The 23,843-nt window shown below is 46.4% G+C and overlaps 1 protein-coding gene across 1 annotated transcript in view; it reads left to right on the plus strand.

Moving 5' to 3' along the window:
* The first annotated feature begins 3,000 nt into the window (after positions 1-3,000).
* The window catches only part of BMERB1 (bMERB domain containing 1), a 40,386-nt gene continuing 19,543 nt past the window's right edge, over positions 3,001-23,843 (plus strand). Inside the window, exon 1 of the mRNA XM_077918509.1 lies at positions 3,001-3,312. Within this exon, the coding sequence (XP_077774635.1) occupies positions 3,207-3,312 (106 nt within the window). The 5' untranslated portion in view covers positions 3,001-3,206. The remainder of the gene's footprint in view (positions 3,313-23,843) is intronic.

A 23,843-nucleotide genomic window follows, 5' to 3' on the forward strand; every position in this document is an offset into this window, starting at 1 on the left:
TTATGTTTTTTCAAGTCACATTTTAATCAATGATTTATATTTGCTGTTAGCTGCCCTGGGCCCGGTTTTTAAACCAGGAAGGGCGGGGTATAAATAAAAAGTTATTATTATTATTATTATTATTAAGCAGAATTTCCAGCAGCAGCCAGTTGCCTAGCCCTGCCTTGCTGCTTCCAGCTTGTCTTGACCCTTGACCCCCATGACCATCAGATTCCCTGACCCCTGGACCTTCTGACCACATGGATTGCTGTTTGCTGAATCCTAGGACTGGACCTGACTTTGGATCCTGACTCTGCATCCAGCCAAGTACACCTCATGGACTCTGCTGGCCTCCCACTCCACTGAGCTCTGCACCTTGCTGCTAAGCATGAGACTATGACACAGTTAACCAGATACTATAAACTGTAAGGATATCAATAAAAGTTCCTGGTCCCCTGATCGAGTGTTTTGTAGCTCTTGAGCATCCAAAGTCCTCCTTCAGCTGTTTTCTTGGGGGGGGGGGGGTTTGCCCCCTTAGGTCTGAGGCTTGTTTCAGATTTCTTTTGTACTTCTGTGAAACCTAGGCATGTACGAAGCTGCCTTATACCGAGTGAGGCCGGTGACCCATCTTAACTCCATATTGTCTACACTGGCTGGCAGCAGCTCTCCAGCCAAGTCTCCCCCCTCCTATCTGGAGATGCTGGGAATTGAACCTGAGACCTTCTGCCTGCAAGGCAGATGCTTTACCACTGTGCCACAGCCCTCTCTCCTTCCCCAAGCATTCTAACATTTCTTCCTTGCTACTCAACAGGTCCATTGGGGCTCCATTTCTGTCGGCATCCACCTCCAGCATTCACAATTAAAGGGAGAGAAAAGCCATTTCTCGCCGTCATATCTGAAGAGCCGAATTATTATTACTAGTATTTTAGAGGGTGGGCCGCTGTTGTCTTTTGAGCTGTCTTCATCACCTCTTCTTCCACCATAACCCATATGGGTGCCTCGGCTTCCTCCCACTCCTGCACTGCTTCCAATGAATCAGTTCAGCCCAGCAACGTCTCCACACAGTCATCACCCCCAAATTAGCAGTAAAAACGGCACCACCACCTGCTGCTTAAGCTCCTGACTCATAGCACTGTCTGGCCTTTCTTGTTCTGGATGCACAACAACCGTCTGTAAGTTACTCTTGCATCTGCTGTCCTTTAAAACAGCCCAAGGGAAACTCTGCCGTGTCCAGACCAAACGGAAGATCAGGCAAGGTGGAAGTGCATTACCTGGCCTTGGTATTCTTGCTGCCTGTGATGAAAATCTCACGAATAAACAGAGGTGGCAGGTGCCCTTTGAGGTTGGTAAGGTGGAAGGCAGGGAGACCAACAGCAGGTGGAGCTAGAGCCATTGGTGGGTGGAGCCAACTAATTCCAGAATTGTAGAGTTGGAAGGGACCCTGAGGATCATCTAGTCCAACCCCCTGCAAGGCAAGACTATGCAGCTGTCCCATATGGGGATCGAACCTGCAACCTTGGCATTATCAGCACCATGTTCCAACCAACTGAACTGCACTGTGATGGTGGTACTGAGAAAACATTATGCATTGATAACTGCATTTTAATTGCATTGACAAAGTAATCAATGGGTTTGCTGTGGGTTAAACCACAGAGCCTAGGACTTGCTGATCAGAAGGTCGGCGGTTCGAATCCCCATGACTGGGCGAGCTCCCGTTGTTTGGTCCCTGCTCCTGCCAACCTAGCAGTTCGAAAGCACATCTAAGTGCAAGTAGATAAATAGGTACCGCTCCGGCGGGAAGGTAAACGGCGTTTCCGTGTGCTGCTCTGGTTCACCAGAAGCGGCTTAGTCATGCTGGCCACATGACCCGGAAGTTGTCTGCGGACAAACGCTGGCTCCCTCGGCCTATAGAGCGAGATGAGTACCGCAACCTCAGAGTCGTCCGTGACTGGACCTAATGGTCAGGGGTCCCTTTACCTTTACCTTTACCCTAACTGAAAATTTGGCCTCTACCTAACTTCCTCTGACCCACCTAATTTTCTGAAAGAATGTCTAAGTTTCCCAGTGCGTCGTCACATCTGGCAGAGCAAACCCCTGGATGGACAGTGGTGGCAAAATGGCACAGCCACTGCCATCTCTGCAAACCCATTGTTCATGCTGGCTGGGGCAGAAGGCAGGGGTCAGGGAAAGCTCTCATATGCTGGCCAGATCACTGCCCTCTTCTGGAGAATCTCTCCTCACTGTCCCACCCTTCTCTCATATTGATATAGTTTCTACACATAGGAAGGCTTTTAGTGTAAGGGTATCAATACTTTGGGGCACTGTTCTCTGTTAAATCAGGCAGGCACCTAGAATCCTGATATTCTGTCACCTGCTCAAAATGTTTTTGTTTCACTAAATCTTTTATTTATTTGTTTAGATAATTAATTTAATTCCTCATTGGTTCTTTCTTCTGCATTTTATGAGTATATGATGTTTTCATGATTTTATTATAGACCCCCATTATATCTATATTTGTATCTATAGAGATACAGAGATATAGACATATGCAATGCACAATAAAATAATTTGTTAACCACCAGAACTCATGAGTTGGAGGTTTGCAAATATCCTTATCAAACAAATAAACTCTCCTGAGTAGGTCCCTGGACTTTTTAACTTCTTCTGCCCCCAAGTCTTGCTCTGTTGGCACCTCCGCTCTTAGGGCTGGGGATTTTTTCGGGGTGCCGCTGCTGTTGCCTCTTCCTCCCTACCCCACACCCGAACACACACAGATAGCACAGAGACTCAGAAAAGGTTATCTCCCTCTGTCCCCCTGCTATGTGTGGGCACTGATTAGCATTTCCCCATACTCAATCAATATGTACATATACATACCCTCCATCCCCACTACGACATATTTGCCCTCATTGTTTGCCTGCTTCCCCCTCCCCTGCGTTCCCTCGGGCGCTTCCTTTCACGAGCATCTTCGCACTGAGCATGCGCGCTGCATCCCTCCCCTCCCCTCCTCCTCTGGGTACCAGCGCGACGGAGGGAGATGCAGTGAGCTCAGCCAGCCCCGGCGTTGGTAGCAAACAAGCCGAGAAACGCGCACCGAGCAGCTCCCGAAGTCCCTCTGCGTCTCCCTTTCCTTCAAGCCCTTCCTCCGGCTGGGATGGTCTGGTAGGAGGAAGGGGAGCCCGCCAAGCAGCCGAGGGAACAGGGCCCAGGCAGAAAAGGGCTCCGGCATGGAGTTAAAGAGATCCATCTCGGCCAGCATGGAAGCAGAGAAGCCTCTGAGACGCTATGGGGCGGTGGAGGAGACGGCGTGGCGAGCCGAGGGGCTTGGGAGAAGTAAGTACTTCCCACCTCCCCATGCGGGCTTCGTGGTCTGGGCTCCTCCTGTTTCTGCATCGGATAGGATAAGCTAGGGAGCTGGGCAGCTATCAACAATGTAAGGAGCTGCTTTTGCCCAGTCGACCATAGGTCCATCTGACTCAGTGTTGCCTGCACTGGCTGGTAGCAGAAGATCCCCAGGGCTTCAGGCAAGGGGTCTTCTCTAGTCCCAACGCCACGGATAGAACTCGGGACCTTCTGCATGAGAAGCAGGTGCTCTCACTGAGCTGTGTCCCTTCCCCAAAGCAGAAGAACACTGTTTATCCTGGGTCAAGTCATTGATCCTTCTCTGGCTCAATATTGTTTGCATAGAATGGCAGTGGCTATCCAGGGTTTCAGAGAGGTTTCTTTCCATGCTCTACTAGGAGATGCCAGGATTTAAACCTGGGACCTTCTGCATGCTAAGCACCAGTAGCAGCCCTTTCCCAATTGGCCTTCAGTCTGTCAGTCTCTCTCTCTCTCTCTCTCTCTCTCTCTCTCTCACACACACACACACACACACACACACACTCCCTCCCTCTGTTCTAGTATCACCAAGCAGGCGTGCAACTGAGCAATTGCTTCCTAGGAACAAAAGGGAGTTGTGCCTATATTTGGCAAGGATGTTCTCTAGTGCTTTTCTGGTGATGCTTTTTGAGGCTGCGAGGAGGAGAGATCGCCGAGAAAAAGGTTTCTCTCTTATTACCCCTTAGTGGGAGAAAATAAACCGGGGAGAGGGACAGAAGAAAGGGGGATCTTCTAGATATCTCCCTCCACCCCACTCCTTGTAACTCAAGTTAACCATACTTTATTATGCCTTTGCAAAACACACACACACACACACACACACACACACACCCCAAAAAAACCCCCAACCCCCAATCCTTAAACTAGACAAACCCTGGCACAGTGCTTTGCTGTTAGAGAAGGGGGTGGAGAGGCAGGTTTGTGGAAGCATCTCAGAGGCAGACTTTCCCTTTGTTATCTCTCTCTCAAATAGCATCACAAAAGCATGTGGGTTTTTTGAAAAAACTAAAACTGCCTGCAGCAGCATGTTTAAGTCCTGGACTTTAAGTATTTGTTTTGCCCCATGGATGATGTCTTATGGGAGTGAGGGGGAGGATGGTCCCTTGTCAATGGCGTTTCAGACATGCTGAACGGGCTGACTTAACAAAGGCTCTTGCGTGCCAAATCTGTTGTCAGTTCAAGCCTTCCTGCTTCTCCCAAGAATACAATCATTAACCATCACCCACGCTCCAAAACCTCCAATGGAAAGAAGCTTGGATCCTCCCTGCCCCCCCCTCACCCTGTTCAAGTCAACTGCCCCAAAGACAGCAGCTGTTAACCTTTTCGTTGGGAGGAAGAATTGAATTCAGTTGATTATGCACCAGTTTGTTCCCTCTGCCACTTTCCTGGGAAATCAAGATGCGCCCAGAATTCGTTGCAAAAATCACTCAAAGTCCTCGACTCCTGGGATATAAAACGCCTTCAGGTTTCTCCTGAAAGTGTAGAATTGATCTTACTGAGAAGCTTTCTGGGTGTGGCAGCCTCTCAGGACACACTAAGCTACCTTATGCCCACTCAGACCCATTGGTTCATCTAGCTGTGTATGGTCTACACTCACTGACAGCAACTTGCCAGGGTTGCAGACTTGAGTCTCTCCTAACCAGTCTTACCTGGAGATGCTGGGGATCAAACCAGGGACCTTCTGCATTCATAGCAGATGCTCTAATACTGAGTTATGGCCTTTTCCCTTTGGGGATAGGCAAGGAAAGTACTTCCCCCCCGCTACAGTTTGATGATATGCATCAATGTACATTATTAGATGGTTGCTCCACATCTTACACCAAAGAGCTTTTCAAACTGTTGCCTTTGGTTGCTCCCATTGTTGGGTTTCAGCTGCATCTCTTGGTCTTTGGCACCCCATCCCTAGACTTTGATAAGAGTTTCCAGCAGCACTTTGATCTAACTCTCCCCCCACACCTACTGCTTCCATTGCAGTGATAGTTTTTGTTGCAGTGGTTGGCATTGATTCAGAACTCGTTGGCTTGGTGATTCCCATGACAGAGCTGAACCAGACTAGCAGTGCAATTCTAGACACATCTGTTCAGAAGTAAGTTCAATAGGGCTTACTCCAGTAGTGACTGGTGCCCATAAGGACTGGTAGGGCAAAAGGCAGTGAGACCTATGAGTAGGCCGAGCCAAATCTAATAATTGGCAGAGAAAATCCTCTGAGAAAGGCAGACTGAAGTTGGTGGGACAAGGCCCTGATGGATCAGTCACCATTGGCTTACTCCCAGTACGGATGGGGGAGAAATTTGATTCAGTTCACATTTAAAGCTGAATCTATCCCATTTGTACTTTTCCGAACCATATGAGAACTGGAGTACAGCCATCCTTTGAAATCCGCACTTGTTCAGATTTTGCGATGCTGTTCTGCAACTCACCAATGTCTATTGAAATGCATCTGTTGGGGGAAAGTGTGGGTGAAAATGAATATACAGTGGTGCCTTGCAAGACAAAATTAATTCGTTCCGCGAGTTTTGTCGTCTTGTGATTTTTTTCGTCTTGCAAAGCACGGTGTCGGGAAAGTTTTGGGAAAGCTTCAAAAACCTCAAAAAGCTTTAAAAACCTCAAAAAAGGCTACCACACCACGTTCTATGAGTTGCTCCTTGAAGTCAAGTCGCAACTGTATTAACGGTGTTAAGAAAAAGGAAACAAACTTGCAAGACGTTTCCATCTAACGAAGCAAGCCCATAGGGAAAATCGTCTTGCGAAGCAGCTCAAAAAACAAAAAACCCTTTTGTCTAGCGAGTTTTTTGTCTTGCGAGGCATTCGTCTTGCGAGGTACCACTGTAGAAGCAAACATACAAAAATGCTTCATCCAAGGGGGAAATTGCTTGCAAAAATGTATGCGTTAGTCAAAACTGCAAACAAAATTGTGCTCATTATTAGAAAGCCTCACTGAAATGCTGGTGAATTTTTATGAGCATTTAAAAACAAACAAAAACACAGACTGCATCAAAATGCGGAGAAATGAATTTAGGAATAAAATTAAAAAAAGAGAAACCAAGAGAAACAAAATGGACACTTCCACTCCTACTCCCAGGAATTCCTAACTATAGAGATTCCTAAACAAACTTACCTGGGAGTAAGTTTTCAGTGAGATTCCCTTCTGAATAGCCATGTATAGGATCACATTGTAGAACACTTTTTTTTTGTAAACAGCTTTGTTGCTGTTGTTTTGCAATTGAATGGTGTATAGGTTTTATGAAATAAATAAGTAATAGAAAAGACAGGGGTTAGCTGTGGTATTGACCACTATGGCATGACGAAGTGGATTAGTTTCCTGGAAATGTTCTAAGAATCCAGAAGTGATTTTTCTTCTTGGTAACTTTCTGTCACTTCTGGGCAAGGTGCATGCTGTTTGGGTGAATCACAACTTATCAGTTGGTTTGATTTTATTTGTTTGGGTAGGGATAGAGATAAGGGCTTCTTGTCCCACTGCAGCCTGTGTCCTTAGCCATTACTGCTGTGGTGAATGTGACTGTGCTTATTTTGCATATGTTTAAGCTTTAATTGAATTGCCACAGACCGTACCGATACACCCATGTTTAAGCATAAGGTTGCACCCAACTCAATCCCAACCAGAGTAGACCTACTGAGACTGATGGGCAAAAGTTAGCCGTGTCCGTTAATTTCAATGGGTCTACTCTGAGTCGGACCAGCATTGGTTACAGCCCATATTTGGATGACTAGCTTTTGTGAACTAAGGACTACTTCCTAAGTGCTATGTCATAATAAGTCTATTAGTCATAGGTGAAGGTAAAGGTAAAGGTACCCCTGCCCGTACGGGCCAGTCGTGTCCGACTCTAGGGTTGTGCGCCCATCTCACTTAAGAAGCTGGGGGCCAGCGTTGTCCGGAGACACTTCTGGGTCACGTGGCCAGCGTGACGAAGCTGCTCTGGCGAGCCGGCACCAGCGCAGCACACGGAAACGCCGTTTACCTTCCCGCTAGAAAGCGGTACCTATTTATCTACTTGCACTTAGGGGTGCTTTCGAACTGCTAGGTGGGCAGGAGCTGGGACCGAAAGATGGGAGCTCACCCTGCCGCGGGGATTCGAACTGCCGACCATGCGATCGGCAAGCCCTAGGCGCTGAGGCTTTTACCCACAGCGCCACCCGTGTCCTTCTATTAGTCATAGGAGCATAGAAAGCTGCCTTAAACCAAGTTAGACCATTGCTCCACCTAACTCCTTTTTGTCTACGCCAAGTGACAGCAGCTCTCTGCTGCCTGAAACCTTGGAGATCCATTTCCAATCAGTGTAGACAATACTAAACAATATGGCCCAATGACCAGACTTTATATAAGGCAGCTTCCCATATTAGGGGCGATATAAAAATTGGAGACCCATTTCAATAGCTACAATAAACACTGGGTCCCTCCTGGATTCCCATGCTTTATTTAAAAGGTGGTTCCTCACCTGCGTAACAAACAAGGTGGTGTAGAAGTAAATTCTTACCACGGGGGAACACTTTGCCTGAAACCCTGGACCGCTGCCACCAGTCAGTGTGTAGACCATGAGTAGGCAAATTATCTGGCCCAATCACCTTCTAAATCCAGCCCGTGGATGGTCTGGGAATCAGCGTGTTTTTACATGAGTAGAATGTGTCCCTTTATTTAAAATGCACCTCTGGGTTATTCGTGGGGCATAGGAATTTGTTTATTCCCCCCCAAAAAAATATAGTCTGGCCCCCCACAAGGTCTGAGGGACAGTGGACTGGTCCCCTGCTGAAAAAGTTTTCTGACCCCTGGTGTAGACAATATCATCATGGACCATTGGCCTGACTTGAGGAAGAGGCCATAGCTCACTGGCTGAGAATACACCGTGCTGCAGATGGCCCCGGGTTCAATTCTTGGCATCTTCAGGTAGAAGAATAAAGTAGAAAGTGAAGAGACACAGCCAATCAGAACAGACCAGGGGCAGCGAACTTCCTGCCCTCCAAGTGCTGTTGGACTTCCTTCAGGTCTGGCCCTTCAGGTCTGGCCGCAGGTCATGCTGGCTGGGGCTGATGGGTGTTGGAGCACTGGCGGGGGAAGAGGAGGGCGGGGGGAGCACACCGCCCCAGGCAGCGCGACCCCCAGGGTGCCATCGCAGCTGTCCCCCCCCCCCACTGGGCGCCCCGCCCCCAGGATGCGTGCCAGCCCCACCCCCTCCTGCTCTCCGACCCCGGTGCCGGAGCATGAAGCTCCACCACTGCGTTGGAGTCCAACAACATTCGGTGTTTGTGTGTGTGTGTCATTTTCTTTTTTTGCCCCTGGAAGAGACTGTGCTGAACTATACGGACAGCGGATCTGACCTGCTACCAAGCAGTTTGCCGTGTTCCTAATTTATTGCTTCACAGTCAAAAGATAAGATGATCTCCGTGATGCCGAGTGAGAACCCCCTGATTTACAAGCTTCTATAAATAGCAGCCCTCTTCCACACTTCCATATGGAGTTTTCACTCATTTGATGCATTTTTACGCATATGTTGGTGGTCGGGGGAGGTGGGGAAGCCATTTCTCCCCCGCTAGCGTTTTTTCAGCTCTGTCAGTGCTGGGAATGATTTTCACAGCACTGGTAGGCTGGAGGGTTTTTGTTTTTTTAAAAAAACAAAATCGTTTTTTAAATTTGCAATCGTGACAGAAAAAAAGAAGCAAAAGAGTGATACTGCCTCTGATAGTGAACCGAGCCATTATGGCTAGCAGCCACTAATAGTCTTAGCCTGTATAGATTTGACCAATCCTGTGATGACCAAGGGTCTGGAGACCAAGCCTCATGAGGGACAGTTGAGGGAGTTGGGTGTGTTTAGCCTGGAAAAGAGGAGACTGAGAGGAGATAAGACAGCCATCTTCAACTATCTCAAGGGCTGTGATGGAGCAATCTCGTTTTGGATTTGGATTTGATATCCCGCCTTTCACTCCCTTTAAGGAGTCTCAAAGCGGCTAACATTCTCCTTTCCCTTCCTCCCCCACAACAAACACTCTGTGAGGTGAGTGGGGCTGAGAGACTTCAAAGAAGTGTGACTAGCCCAAGGTCACCCAGCAGCTGCATGTGGAGGAGCGGGGAAGCGAACCCGGTTCACCAGATTATGAGTCCACCGCTCTTAACCACTACACCACACTGGCTCCTGCTCTGGAGGCTAGGACCCGAACCGATGGCTTCAAGAAACAAACAAAAAGGATTCCAACTAAACATCAGGAAGAACTTTCTGACAGTAAGAGCTGTTTGACAGTGGAACAGACTGCCCTGAGAGGCAGTGACTCTCCTTCCTTGGAGGTTTCTAAGCAGAGGTTGGGTGGTCACCTGTCATATATGGATCTAGTTGAAATTCCTGCAGCGGGTTGGACTACACCTAGCTCTATTCCTCTGTAACATCAGAACCAGGAGAGGCCATGCATTTCCCAAACCTGTGCATGGATGTAGTCATGGGTCAGATGAATAGTGACTGAATCCTGACAAGATGGAGACCTTGCGGATGGGTGGTTCCCAGTTGTGCACCAGCTCTGGATGGGGCCACACACCCTCTGAAGGAGCAGACTCAAAGTTTGGGAGATGCTCCCAGATCCATTGCTGTCACTAGAGTCCCAAGTGACCTCAGTGGCTCTGAGCACCCCATTCCCAACTTGGTGCATCAGCTACAACCAATCCTAGTTAGGGGTAACCTTGCTATGGCGGTCCATACACTGGTAACCTCATGTTCATCTCACTGTCATGTGCTGTATGTCGGACTACACTTACACCTGGTTTGGAAGTTGTAGATAGTGCAAAATGCAGCTGTACTAGTGTGAAAATATCTGTATTGGCCATTAGCTACCAAGCCAAGTTCAAAGTTTTGTAGTTGATGTTTAAAGCCTCAATTAGACCACCTTCCTTGGTACAGACCAAGCTGATCTGTATTATCTTCTGAGGAGACCTTGGTAGTCATTCCACGACCAGCAGATTGTCACTTGGTGTCAATGCAGAATCAGGCCTTCTGAGCAATTGCACCCAATCCTCTGGAATGCCTTCCCTCAGCTAATTCACAAGGTGGAGACAGCAGTGACCTTTAAACACCTCTTTAAAATGTTTACGTTTACCCAAGCTTTCCTAGACTCTGAAATGTTTAATTTTTGTTTTGTACATGGCTCATTTTCATTTGAGATATACACTTGTGTTTTCACCCACTTTTGGACGGTAATTTTATTGAATGTTGTTTATGCTTTTAAAGTGGGAGTTGCATTTTTATGGCAAACTGCTGAGTTTTTTTTATTTTATTAAGCAATCCATTATTTTTGTAAACAAATAAAAATATTTCAGGATCATCTCCCCCCAACATTTCTACATCCTTCCTTCCAAGTGTTCTGTGATCTCTTTGAGTCTGCCCATAGTTTCAGAGGATCACAGCTGTACAATATAGCAAATAAGAGGGTTGCCATCTAGCTCAAGACATTTTTTTAAAAATAAACTCTAAACTCATCAGAATACAGTTGCTGCATTTCAGTTTTAGTCTTCTTTGGCGATCACTCGTAGCTGAGTAAGATTGTCTTCCATAAACACGGTTTTAACAGTGAGTCCGTAAATAAAGGGACGCGGGTGGCGCTGTGGGTAAAAGCCTCAGCGCCTAGGGCTTGCTGATCGAAAGGTTGGCAGTTCGAATCCCCGCGGTGGGGTGCGCTCCCGTCGTTCGGTCCCAGCGCCTGCCAACCTAGCAGTTCGAAAGCACCCCCGGGTGCAAGTAGATAAATAGGGACCGCTTACTGGCGGGAAGGTAAACGGCGTTTCCGTGTGCTGCGCTGGCTCGCCAGATGCAGCTTGTCACGCTGGCCACGTGACCCGGAAGTGTCTCCGGACAGTGCTGGCCCCCGGCCTCTTGAGTGAGATGGGCGCACAACCCCAGAGTCTGTCAAGACTGGCCCGTATGGGCAGGGGTACCTTTACCTTTACCTTTTTACCGTAAATGACTGTGGAGGCTAATTCTGGATCCACCCGTCCTTCCACAGTGGGGACGTTGGTTTCCAGGCAGGAGCTAATCACAATGAGGGTTTACCAAGCATGCCTTCCTCTTAGCATGTCCCCCCCCCCTTCTGAGTTTGAGCATCTTCAAAGCCCATGACCCCTTTGGTAAAGGTTGTTCTACAATTGGAGCACTCGCAGGCCTGTGTTTCCCAGTTGTCAGTGTTTATACTACCTTTTTAAAGATTTGCCTTGAGAGTGTCTTCAAACCTTTTGGTTGACCACCAGCATTACGCTTTCCATTTTTAAGTTCGGAATAGAGTAGTTGCTTTGGAAGACAATAACCAGGCATCCCAACAACAGGACCAGTCCAACAAAGCTGATTTTGAAGAATTATTTCTCAACACTGGTTTTAGTACATAGCATCTTGCAGCTGTGTGAAGCAGACACACCTTAGATCTCCCTCACAAAGCTTGTGAAAAAGACGCCAGGTGTCTTGTTCTTTAGTTGCATATGCAGCGTTGGACCAGTCGGAAAAAAATACACATAACATCCGCCGCACCATACATTTAAGCACATAGCTTCCCCCAAAGAATCCTGGGAATTGTAGTTTGTAAATATGCTTGAAATGTCTAGTATAGATGCAACCATTGGGAACCAGAGGAGCAAAAGTGAGTATCATTCCAGTTTCTCCAAAGGAAGTTCCCACTGCTTTTAAGGAACTTAATGTCCAATAAGCATTCTTAGGATTGATGCCTTAATTTAATTTCCAGTTTTATGATTCAATTATAATTAACCCCTAGTGGTGAAGCAGTAAAACTGCTAGCACATTTGCAAAGCTAAGCAGGGTCTGGTCTGGTTTCAGATTGGATGGGAAACTGTGTTGAAATTCATGCCTTGCAGGGGGGTTGGATTAGATGACTAGATTCTTTCAAAGTGGAGAGTGCCTTTCCTTCACATAGCCATAGGGGGTCCAGCATTTGAGTCATGAACGGTGTTTGGTGCTGCTCCCTGCCTATGAAACCCAATGTGGTGACTGGTAAAACCTCGTTTCCCCATCATTAGATAACAAATGAGTCAAAGCTACTGATAAGCCAGAGAGATACTCGAGTTTCCGTTCTGCTATCTTAAGTGACTCTCGTGTCGTCGGCAGGCCCTGCTATTTTTAATGCACGTTTCTAGTCAAAACATCTTCTTAATTTCATTTATTTAGAAGAATATTTATAAATAGCCAAGTCATTAAAAAATATTATGGCAGTGTGCCATAAGGCCACGAAAACATCATAAAATTATAAAACCATAAAACACAGAACAAATGACCAACACTGAATCGAATTAATTCTTCGAAAACGCTTGGGGAAACACAGATGTTTTCAGCAGGCGATGAAATATCAGAATTGCAGGTGCCTGTCAGATTTCATTAGCATTCCAAATTACTGGTGCCACTATGCTAAAAGCCTTGGCTCACGTAGAAACTAAATGAATATGACTTGGATCCAAGAGTAACACGGAGGCATTTGGTCATTCTTTAATCTCCTCGAGAATCTACCGTTTCTAAAAAAGGCTAAGCTGCTGCCATTTGAATAATTGATCGTTCCTTTCATAGCTTTCAACCAGCCTCAAAACAGCTATCCATGCTAAACGTATTCTAGTATGATTGAATACTCTCCCCACCCCAGCATTAGGACTCTTTGGGGTGAGGGTGAAAGCATTCCCATTTATTTATTACATTGTATTGATTATTACAGTGCCTGGAATCTGCTTGCCACAGTCACCTTTAGTGAAGGTGTCTTATAACATTCACCCTCAGAAATAGCTGCTGGGCTGCTGACCTACCTTCCACCCTTAAGCCAGTAAATCATAAAGATAGCTTTGGAATACATTTCCTTGAGTTTTTTTGCTTCAAAGCTTTGCACACATTTGGTGTTCAAAGGGAGCCAGAGGGGGCCTGACACACTTTTGCAATAACTCACTTAGCTACTGTAGTTTTGTACAAGGCTATGGGGTGGCAGAGTTTTCTTGGCAGGGATACTGGAGTGGCTTGCCAGTTCCTGCTCCAGGTGGATCACTTTTAGTCAAAACTCTTCGCTATGACCTGTCCGTATTGGGTGGCCCTGCATGGCATAGCTCATAGCTCTGGTCCATGGGGCCACAAAGAGTCGGACACAGCTAAATGACTAAACAACATGGGGTGGTGGTGGCAGGATTTGGTTAAATTTGATGAGAGACGGGGTGAAGCTTGCGGATTTCATAGAAGATTTCTCTCCCTCCCTCCTTATTTATTACCAAGCCAGAGGGGGTGGGGCATTGCCTGTGACAGCTTCCTCCTCTAAAGTCTCAGCTTTGCTCTTGTAGAACTCAGCAGAGAGGAGGAAGGGGATAAAAATGCAAATCAATTGGCTCTGCTTGTCATTGGCTCTGGCACCACCTACTGTTAGGCTCCCTGCTGTCCACCCTACCAGTCTCAATGGCCTTGGCTTCGCGTGAGTATTTGGCAGGTAGAAAGCAGACAAATGAGGACCTAGAGCAACACAATATTACTTGGTTTATAGGGAGATGCTGCCCCTTTAAAGCAGGGGACCTGTGGCCATTCAGATGTTGCTGGACCACAACTCCCATCACCCCTGAGCATTGGCCATGATGGTTGGGGCCTGATGGGAGATAGAGTCCTACAGATTCCCCAACTCTGCTTTAAGCTCTTGTTTTACCCAATGGGTTTCTGCCTTCTTTCTGCTACTGCTGGCACCACTCTCTGTCTCCTACTTGGAGGAAAGCAGAAAAGGGGTGTGTGTGTGTGTGTGTGTGTGTGTGTGTGTGTGTGTGTGTCCTGCATTCCCCATTTCTGCTGCTCTGCATGGCTTGGGAGGTCTCCTCTATGGTATGACCTTCACCGTCAGTCTGCTCATTTGAAGCTGCCACAGTTTCAGCTGTGGTATTCCTGTTGTGTCAAGTTGATTTTTTAAAAACAAACAACACCACCAAAACATCATTGTATTTGATAAAGGAAAGAAATTCCGCCACTTTACATTAAACAGGGACAACTAGTGTAACACTTCCACATAACAAAATGCATTGTGCAAGGCAACTCAGCAGAGTCTTTTGGTAGAATAAGAGAATAAATGTGTGTGGGAGAGAACTGCAAAGGAAAAAAATATTCTAGACAATGAGTCAACTAAGAACATCTATCTATGTATCTATCCTCCAATAATCAACAAATAACATGTGTCTAAAGTCTTTCATTTCCATTTGTCTATATAACATACTGGGAACAAGTCGAGACACGCAATAGCACCAGGATCATGCTAATAATTAATCTTGGCCCTTCAAGATAAGGCATCTCGCTGAAATGAATAATAAGCTTCTAATCCTCCTCATTTCTATTTATATACGCAAAGAGTGGATACTGAATTCCCAGAGAATTTTCCTGTCTGACTGTCCCTCGCAGGGGAGGCGCATCCCATTTCATTGCCTGAAGTGAAATAGGAACGTGCCTCTTCGCCCCTGACCCCCCACCAAATCCCCCTTACCAATGCCTCCCCTACCTGGGCTGTGTGGTGCTCCCATGAGGACAGCAGCAGGTTCTGGCGAGTTCATGCGAGATCTCATGGAGCACATGGAATATCACGAGATCTCGCCCAAAGTCACTGCTGCTCTCCACCAGCCATGGAGGCAGTGGGATGGGGTGCCCAGGGGGGGGGCACTGCTTCTTGAGGTTCTGCCACCCAAGGTGATGGTCTCTCGCTTCTGTCCACAAAAGCAAACCCTTCAAAATTTCTTTGATGAAAATAGGGACATCTTATTCCATCATCATTATCTTCTTACTATTATTTATACTCTGTCCATCTGACTGAGTTGCCCCAGCCACTCTGGGCAGCTTCCAACATACATAAAAACATATAAAAACACTTTAAAACTTCCCTGTACAGTGTTGCCTTCAGATGTCTTCTAAAGGCATAGCTGTCAACTTTTCCCTTTTCTTGCAAGGAATCATATTCGGAATAAGGGGATTTCCCTTAAAAAAAAAGGGAAATGTTGACAGCTATGTTTAAATGTAGTATAGCTGCTTATCTCCTTGGCTCAGGGGGTCACATAACTCCATACCCTTCAAGATTTCTCTGATGAAAATAGGGACATCCTAAGGAAAAGTGAAGGGACGTGGGTGGCACTGTGGGTTAAACCACAGAGCCTAGGACTTGCCGATCAGAAGGTCCACGGTTTGAATCACCGCGATGGGGTGAGCGCCCGTTGCTCGGTCCCTGCTCCTGCCAACCTAGCAGATTGAAAGCATGTCAAAGTGCAAGTAGATAAATAGGTACCGCTCTGGTGGGAAGGTAAATGGTGTTTCTGTGTGCTGCTCTGGTTCGCCAGAAGCGGCTTAGTCATGCTGGTCACATGACCCGGAAGCTGTACCCTGGCTCCCTCGGCCAATAAAGTGAGATGAGCACCGCAACCCCAGAGTCGGTCACAACTGGACCTAATGGTCAGGGGTCCCTTTACCCTTTACCTAAGGAAAAGTGGGATAGTCTGGAATCAAATCGGAAACCAGGGTGGCTTCTATAAATCTGGGACTGTCCCTGGAAAATGGGGAGACTTGGAGGGTCTGCTATAGCAGGATAGTCCAACTTTTCATACCAAGTGGGCCACAAGTATGTCAAGTCTCCCATCCGGAGTCAGTCCAAAGTCCCACAGAGATCCTCAAGCATCCAAGCTGAGATCCATCAACATGGGCAGATAAGCAGACCCAACATCTCAGCTCTGCTGCCCTTTTTATACTTTGCATGCTGATTGCAGCATCTGGGCTTGATGCATGTGACCCTCACCTGTTCCAAGCCAACTCCAGCTGAGGAATCACACACCTTCTCCCAGAGCTAGTGAGCCCCACCTGGCCAGCTAGGGATCTGGGCTGTGGGCTCTTGCCTGCCTCAACCTCCTGGAGCACCACTCCTGCTTCTCCCTATGACTTGGAGCCTGCCGTGTTTGGGGAAACAGGGGCCCCACTTGCTCTGGTGATGGTTCCTGCTGCTCTGATTCCTGTGCACTGGCCCCCATCCCCTTGTCATCCTCCACCACCCTGTAAGTAATTCCTATACCAACCTCCCTGTCCTAGAGGCCTTCCTTCCTCCTACCCAAAGCCTGGTTAATGCTTTTCCAGCTCTGGGAATGAGGTGGGAGGGCTCTAGGACTCTGCCAGAGCCTTGCACCTCCTTCTCAAAGCCCAGCACCTCGCTTAGCCGGCTTTGGGAAGGCAGCGTGAGGGCTGAGGGGGGAGTCAAATTTTGGCCTTGCTCCCCCACTCATGAAACAAGGCAGTGTGCAGCCCACATGGCATGAACTGGCAGGATAACGGGGAGGAGGAAGTTCGTACATTTTATTAGTTTTGAGCTATTTCTGCTGCAATATTCTTTCCCTCTGCGGAAGAAGAATTTGCATGTGACATCTTGCAGAATCCCTGTAGATTTTGTAGGAAAAGATCCAAGACAAGGAGGTGGGCAAGAATCTACTCTCTTGATCTCGCCAGTAGCCCCACCAGCCCTCATGAATTTTGCATTCTGGCCTAACGTGTCCCAGTTTGTGTGTTTTCTTCAGTGGAGGAAAATCTTCCATCCAGTTCAATCTGGTGTTTAGCTTCTATACAAACTAAACCATTAGGCAATGTGCTATCCTACTTTGGAATACTGTTTCTATTGAAATCAGAGTAGCACCTACCATTCAGAGATTTTTGGCTACTGGAAAGCTTCTGTTCTTAAAGAATTAATTCAGTTCGGTGATGGTTATTTGCTTGGTGTTTTTGATTCAATAGCTTTATGACGTTCGCATGACTTTATCGTATACCACCGTAATATTTTTTTAATGAATCGGTGGTTTACCAATGCTCTTATAAATGAATAATTAAGTAACCTTTCAAAAAAGTTTACGACACATTAGCAAATATAATAGTACCTCTGTAGAAAGCTAGAGAACCATGAATGAACAACCTCAATGACAACCTCAATTTGCATCTTAAACCAAAAATAGATATGTTAAAGAAGAGGTACTGGAAAACAACCAGACACGCTTTGGAGGATGAAGCATGAGTCTTCCCAGCATGAACGTAATTATTTCTGCATGATTTTTAAAAAAGGCCTTTATTCGTGGAAGCAGATCCGTGGCAGTGATGCATTTGTTCATGCGATCATCCGTGCATTGCAGTGATAAACAAGGTTTTGTGAGTCATCCCCCAGTAAGAATTGGAGAGGTATTAAGATTTTGTTGTAATGAAGTAACCATTTATGAGAACATGTCTCAGGTAAAGTGAGAACATAGTCATAATTGCAATAGCAAAGGAGATTAGAGGGTTTTATATCAGGTGTCAGATCACTGATATATCTGGCTCAGTGATGTCTACTTTGACTGACGGGTATCCTCTAGGTAGCACAGGGTAGGCAGAAGGTTGGGATGGAAGATACTGTCACTCTGTCTTAATTTCTGTTGGTTTCTCTTTTTTCTAATGTTAAGTTCAGTTCTCCACATTTCTACACCAGTTTGCAGGGTTTTTTGGTTTAAGTCTTCATAAAAATCACCACCATTTTGCTACAAATTTGTCAGCTGTACGCATTTTTATATGAAATTTCCCCTTATTTGCACAATTCTGCAAAGCGATCTTCTCTTCTTGTGCAATCAATTTTTGTGTGTTATTTTCACTGATGCATGGATGTGTATGCACACACCAGTACATGCATTTTGGTGCCTATTACTTGGCTGGGGAAAACTGCGTCGCAAAATTCAGGAAGGGTGGCTTTCGAAGGATGGACTGTGTTTTTCCAGCCTGTGTACTGAACTGAATCTCTCCTCCGCCCCCAGCAGAAGGTAAACTGGGATCTACTGGGTGATTTGCTGTAGATTTGCAAGGGTCTCTGACTCCCAATAGCTGATAATTTAGAAAAAGTTTCTCTTGAATGGGTGACCTTTTGCTAATCGCTTATCCTTCGGGCTCAGTGTTCCTCACTTGTAAAACAGGTGTACAAATTGGTTCCTTTTGACCCGGTCTTTTTAGAGCTCCGCTGGCTGATTTTAGAGCTTTCTGTGAAAATCCTTAATTAATTACGTGGCGATGTGGTTCTTGTGGGCTCCCACCTTTTGACTAAAGTACAATTTGAAGGAAGGCTTTGCTAGCCAACAGGAGGCCTTTTTCAAGACTAAATTCTGAATGAGAAGCGATTTGGAGGAGTTTACTGCTACTGAAATATTAAACTTTAATCTTCTAATTCCCTTCAGCACCCCATATGCATCTGGCCCGTGGCCCTTTCCCAACCACCCACCACCCCAAAGCAGGAAAACCTCCCTTCTCCCCCTGAACTTCTCTGCCTCCCAGCCATCTTTAATCATCATGCAAGGAGATGCTGGTCCTGGGATTGGTCCAACCAAAATGGGGTGGGGCAAGCAAGTGAGCAGGCACTCGATAGGCTGTGGTGCTGAGGCCCACCTAAAAAAAAGTAGCCTCTGATTGGTCCCAACCCACTCTTTGAGAAACACCTATTGTTACAAAGCTTCTCTCTCATTTTCACCTGGCAGGGCAGGGTCTGGCTGCTCCTGTTTGGAAGTGCTGAACACCTGCCACTAAAGGAGAGCAATTAAATGCTTCATAAAGTCACCTCAGACGGCAGCAGTCAGCTATGAAATAGCACCAACCCATTTGCCAAGCAAGAGGCAACTGTGTAAAGCAAACAGTGGAGTCAAAGTGTTGCTTGTAGTGCTTTCGGAGGGCAAATGTATGAAGAAAATCAACCGGAGATACCTCAGCCATTCTGGCTATTGCTCTTCAGAACTGGCAGCGAAGTCTTAATTAATCCCATTTTACTGACTCATAACAGGAGAGGAAGCATTTTTTGTTTTTGTTTTAAAGGAACATTATTTAAAGAGGAATGTTCAGCAAGGCATGTGGTACGTTGATTCCAGTGGTGGGTTTCCCCCCACCTCTGAGGATCAGGGTGTGAGGGTGGGCAGAAGTTTGCCAAAGTTTGAATTTTATTTTGCCTACAGAGCAGGACTCGTAATATCTGCTTGTTAGCCTAAGGCACTTGGCTTATTGAGTGGGGAATTAGTGGTTCCTGTGCAAACACACAGGATATCGACAAACTGCCTCGTCTCCAAGTTCTGTTGCGGTTATTTGACTCCTGACTCTCATATTAGCATAGGGAGGCAAGAAAAACTAACCGGGGGGAGAGAGCAGGCATAGGCAAACTCGGCCCTCCAGATGTTTGGACTACAACTCCCATCATTCCTAGCCAACAGGACCAGTGGTCAGGGATGATGGGAGTTGTATTCCCAAAACACCTGGAGGGCCGAGTTTGCCTATGCCTGGGTGAGAGTGTCAGACTTGGGACCTGGGAGACCAGGGTTCAAATCACCTTTCAGTCATGAAGCTTGCTGGATGACCTTGGTTGGACCAGTCGCTGTCTCTTAGCCCCTAACCTACCTTACAGGGTTGCTATGAGGATTAAGTGGTATGAGGGAGAACCATGGGTGGCACTTTGAGCTTGGAGGGAAGGTGGGATATCAAGGAAACAAACAAGAAATGATTGTGGGTGCAATGGACATAAAGCCAACAGTGAAATGTATGTGGCTACTATAGTCATTGTGCATTGTTATAATTTGCCTACTGTTACTTTATTAACCCATTAGATTTGGCTTCAGGATCCTTCTTCCTGAGACATGTCCTGTCAGTCCCTTCCCCGATTTATTCAATGTATAATGTATTCTGCAACGGTATTGACACAATACTAGTATGTTAATGGAGCATCCACACATTCTGTTTTGTTAGTTGTTCTGTGATGCTTCCCCCGTATTTCCTCATTATTGCTGTCTAGAGAGACGTGCTTCTTCCAGTCTGGGACAACAGAAGTTCTAAGACCTGTGTGGATTGGAAAAGTAGCAGTACAGTGGTACCTCGGGTTAAGAACTTAATTCGTTCTGGAGGTCCGTTCTTAACCTGAAACTGTTCCTAACCTGAGGTACCACTTTAGCTAGTGGGGCCTCCCACTGCCGCTGCATTGCTGCTGCGTGATTTCTGTTCTCATCCTGAAGCAAAGTTCTTAACCCGAGGTACTATTTCTGGGTTAGCAGAGTCTGTAACCTGAAGCATCTGTAACCTGAAGCGTCTGTAACCCGAGGTACCACTGTATGTCCACCATGATAATTCAGGAGCATGCAGCATTGAAACTGAGAACTCATATAACCATCCCAGGAGAACCAATTTAGCCACCCTGAGATCCTTGGATATAAACGTAATATTAAAAATAAATAAATGCATCCAAGGACAGCAGCCTTGTGTTTAATCTCCATCTTCCAAGCTTCTGTGGAAAAAACCCCCAACAGCCGCTCAAACTAATTACTGGCCTGCCTAGGAGTGTTTCATGCTCTTGAAAGGAAATCACCAGCTCTTGAAAGGAAATCTCCATAGTAGCCTTGCTTGGGCCTTTGTTGGGTTGGGCACAGTCACCTAGAATTATTTATCCAGCTGCTGCAGAGATGGCTGAGCATATCCACTGGCTGATAGGAAGTTGGCTCGCTTTTGCAAAGACTCCCCTGTGATTGTATTGTGTTTGAATGCTGCGTTGAGAAGGGTTGAGAATTATTGGGGTGGTGGGGTGTTCTGTGAGACTAGGATTTGGGGGGGGGAGAGAACCAGGCTGTTATAAAAAACAGAAGATTGAAGATCCTGGAAGGGGCTTGGATCAGTGGTAGAGCATCTGGTCGCAGGTTCGATCCCTGGCATCTCCAGGCCCAAGGTAGGAAGACATCCTTGTCTGTATCCCTGCAAAACTGCTGCTGGATAAACCAATTGACTTCCAACCTTCCTGTGAAAGAGGAATAGGTAAAGGTAAAGGGACCCCTGACCATTAGGTCCAGTTGTGGGGCTGCGGTGCTCATCTCACTTTATTGGCTGAGGGAGCTGGCGTACAGCTTCCGAGTCATGTGGCCAGCATAACTAAGCCACTTCTGGCAAACCAGAGCAGCGCACGGAAATGCCGTTTACCTTCCCGCCGGAGCGGTACCTATTTATCTACTTGCACTGGTGTGCTTTCAAACTGCTAGGTTGGTAGGAGCAGGGACCAAGCAATGGGAGCTCACCCCGTCACGTGGATTTGAACCGCCAACCTTCTGATCGGCAAGCCCTAGGCTCTGTGGTTTAACCCACAGCGCCACCCGCGTCCCCCGAAAGGAATAGGAAGCAGCTAAATCAAGCATAGGAAACCTGAGACCCGGGGAGATGTCATGATTAAAATGGCACTACTGCAATCCAAGCAGCCATTTCAATGCAGTTAAGACCACAGAAAGCAATGAGACTTTGCATGCTTCTTTGTGCACTAGGCTGTTCTTTTGGAAGACTTCTACAAAGGCATTTTGTTAGTTAAGCTGGCAGAAACAGATTTAATTGAATATTTAGAGTACTGTAAATAATATTAAGGCCTGATTCTCAGGGCTACCAATTTCCTCACCAAGACTATAATGCAAAGGATGATGTTGCATAGACCTAAGAACCTAGAAAGCAGCGGGATACTGACCAACACATCTATCTCAGAATTGTCTGTCTACATTGAATAGCAGTGACTTTCAGGCACCTTTTCCAGGACAAACTGGACATGCTGAGGACTGGAGCTTGTAAAAGCATTAGAAGAGATTGCTGGATTAGGCCAAAGGTCCATCTATTCCAGCATCTTGTTCTTGCCAACCAGATCCTTATGGGAAACCTGCAAGCAGAACCTGAACAACACAACACTCTGACCACTGGTCCTGCTAGCTAGGGATGATGGGAGTTGTAGTCCAACAACAGCTGGAGATCCAAGTTTGGCAAACCCTGGCATAGGACAACCCAGAATGAGATGCAAAGAGGCATTGGGGTTCTTGCATTAAAGGAAATGTAGGTTCCCTCATCTCTCTGAAATGTAATCATAGGAAGTAACAGTTTTCACTGAAGGCCGGAACAAAGTCATTTATTTGTTGCACATGAGAAAAACTAAAAAGTTCGCCCCCCCCCCCTTTGGTGGGTTGTGAGGGAGAGAGAGGTAAAGTGTTATGCTCATGGACTGTGTGATTAAACACTTAGCCAAGTAGAGCTGTTAAAAATTGACAGACACAGCAGGCGAGGAATAATTAGAGTGTCAGAATTTCCCCATGAGGGAGGCGGCAAGAGTTAGCGGGTAACATGGACCATTTAATGAGGAAGGCAGAAAGGGGTTTGGGAAACGTCAACAGCAGCACCGTCAATCAGTGCTTTTATAGACCACAGCTGAGAAGCTCATGTCCAGAACCAAAGCTTGAGGACCACATTCAGTTGGGGAACACTAAATTGTCGCATTGTGCTTAAATTCCATAGTTTCGTCCCAAGGCAGCAAACTTGGACTGGGGTAATCATGGCTCCCTTCTAAACTGCTGTCTGTCTGTTGACTGAACCTTGCCTCGCGTGGCTCAGAATGAGGGCCAGGCTGACTTGTTGCTCCCCCAAATTTTCAGGGCTGAAGGAGTGAATTTGTGTGCATGCATTTCACTTGGGCTCAACATCTGTGGAGGCTTTTCAGCAGAGGCTTCCAGGCCACCTATCCTGTTCCAATAATACAATCCTCAACAACTGCTCCAAAACCTGCAATGGAAAGAAACTTAGATTCTCTTCCCTCTACCCCCACGCTGCCCCAATTCAAGTCAACTACCCCAAAGACAGCAATCATTGATCTTTTTGTTGAGAGGAAGAATTAATTCCAGTCCATTAGACACCAATTCATTATCTTCGGCAGTTTCCTGGGGAATCCAGATGCAGTCTGTTTACAAAATCACTCTGAAAGTCCCAGACTGTGGGGAGATAAAATGTCACCAGGCTTTCAGGAAAGCATAGAAGTAAGGAAGGCTTACCAAGATGGTTTGGGGTGTGACAACCTCTCATTTCTAATTAATACTGGCTGTAATGTTTGCATATCATTGCTATTCTACTTCCACCTTACAATTTTCTACTTTATATACCTGCCAACTAATGTTTCATTCCATGCATCTGTCAAAATGGGTTTGGAGTCTATGAAAGCTTATGTTATAATACATTACTTAGCCTTTAAGGTGCCACAAACCTCTTTGTTGTGTATTTTGGTTTATTATCTTCAGTCCGCAAGGCAGAGTATTTTGACAGCTGGGGACTTCCTTTACAGAATGTATTTTAGCATTAGCAAAGAGAACCCAGACACCTGAAAATGCCTTTACAAAATTCTTCTCTAGAAATTAGATTGTGGCTAAAGCAAGCAAGGCAAGGGGAAAGGCAATATTTCCCCCAGTTTTGCATGGCACAATGGTCAGGTTTATAAATGCATGAACATCACTTCAACCTACCTGCACCCTGCGATAATCATCAGAATCTCTTCTTTGTGTGCCTCCTCCACAAGAGGTTTGGAGGGTGGCAACACAAGAACAGGCCTTTTCTGCAGTGGCTCCTCATTTGTGAAATGCTCTCCCCAGGGAGGTTTGGCTGGGGCCTTCATTATACACGTTTAAGCACCAGGCAAAAATGTTC

Source organism: Podarcis muralis, chromosome 14, assembly GCF_964188315.1.
Source record: "Podarcis muralis chromosome 14, rPodMur119.hap1.1, whole genome shotgun sequence".
NCBI classification, from domain to species: Eukaryota; Metazoa; Chordata; class Lepidosauria; order Squamata; family Lacertidae; genus Podarcis; species Podarcis muralis.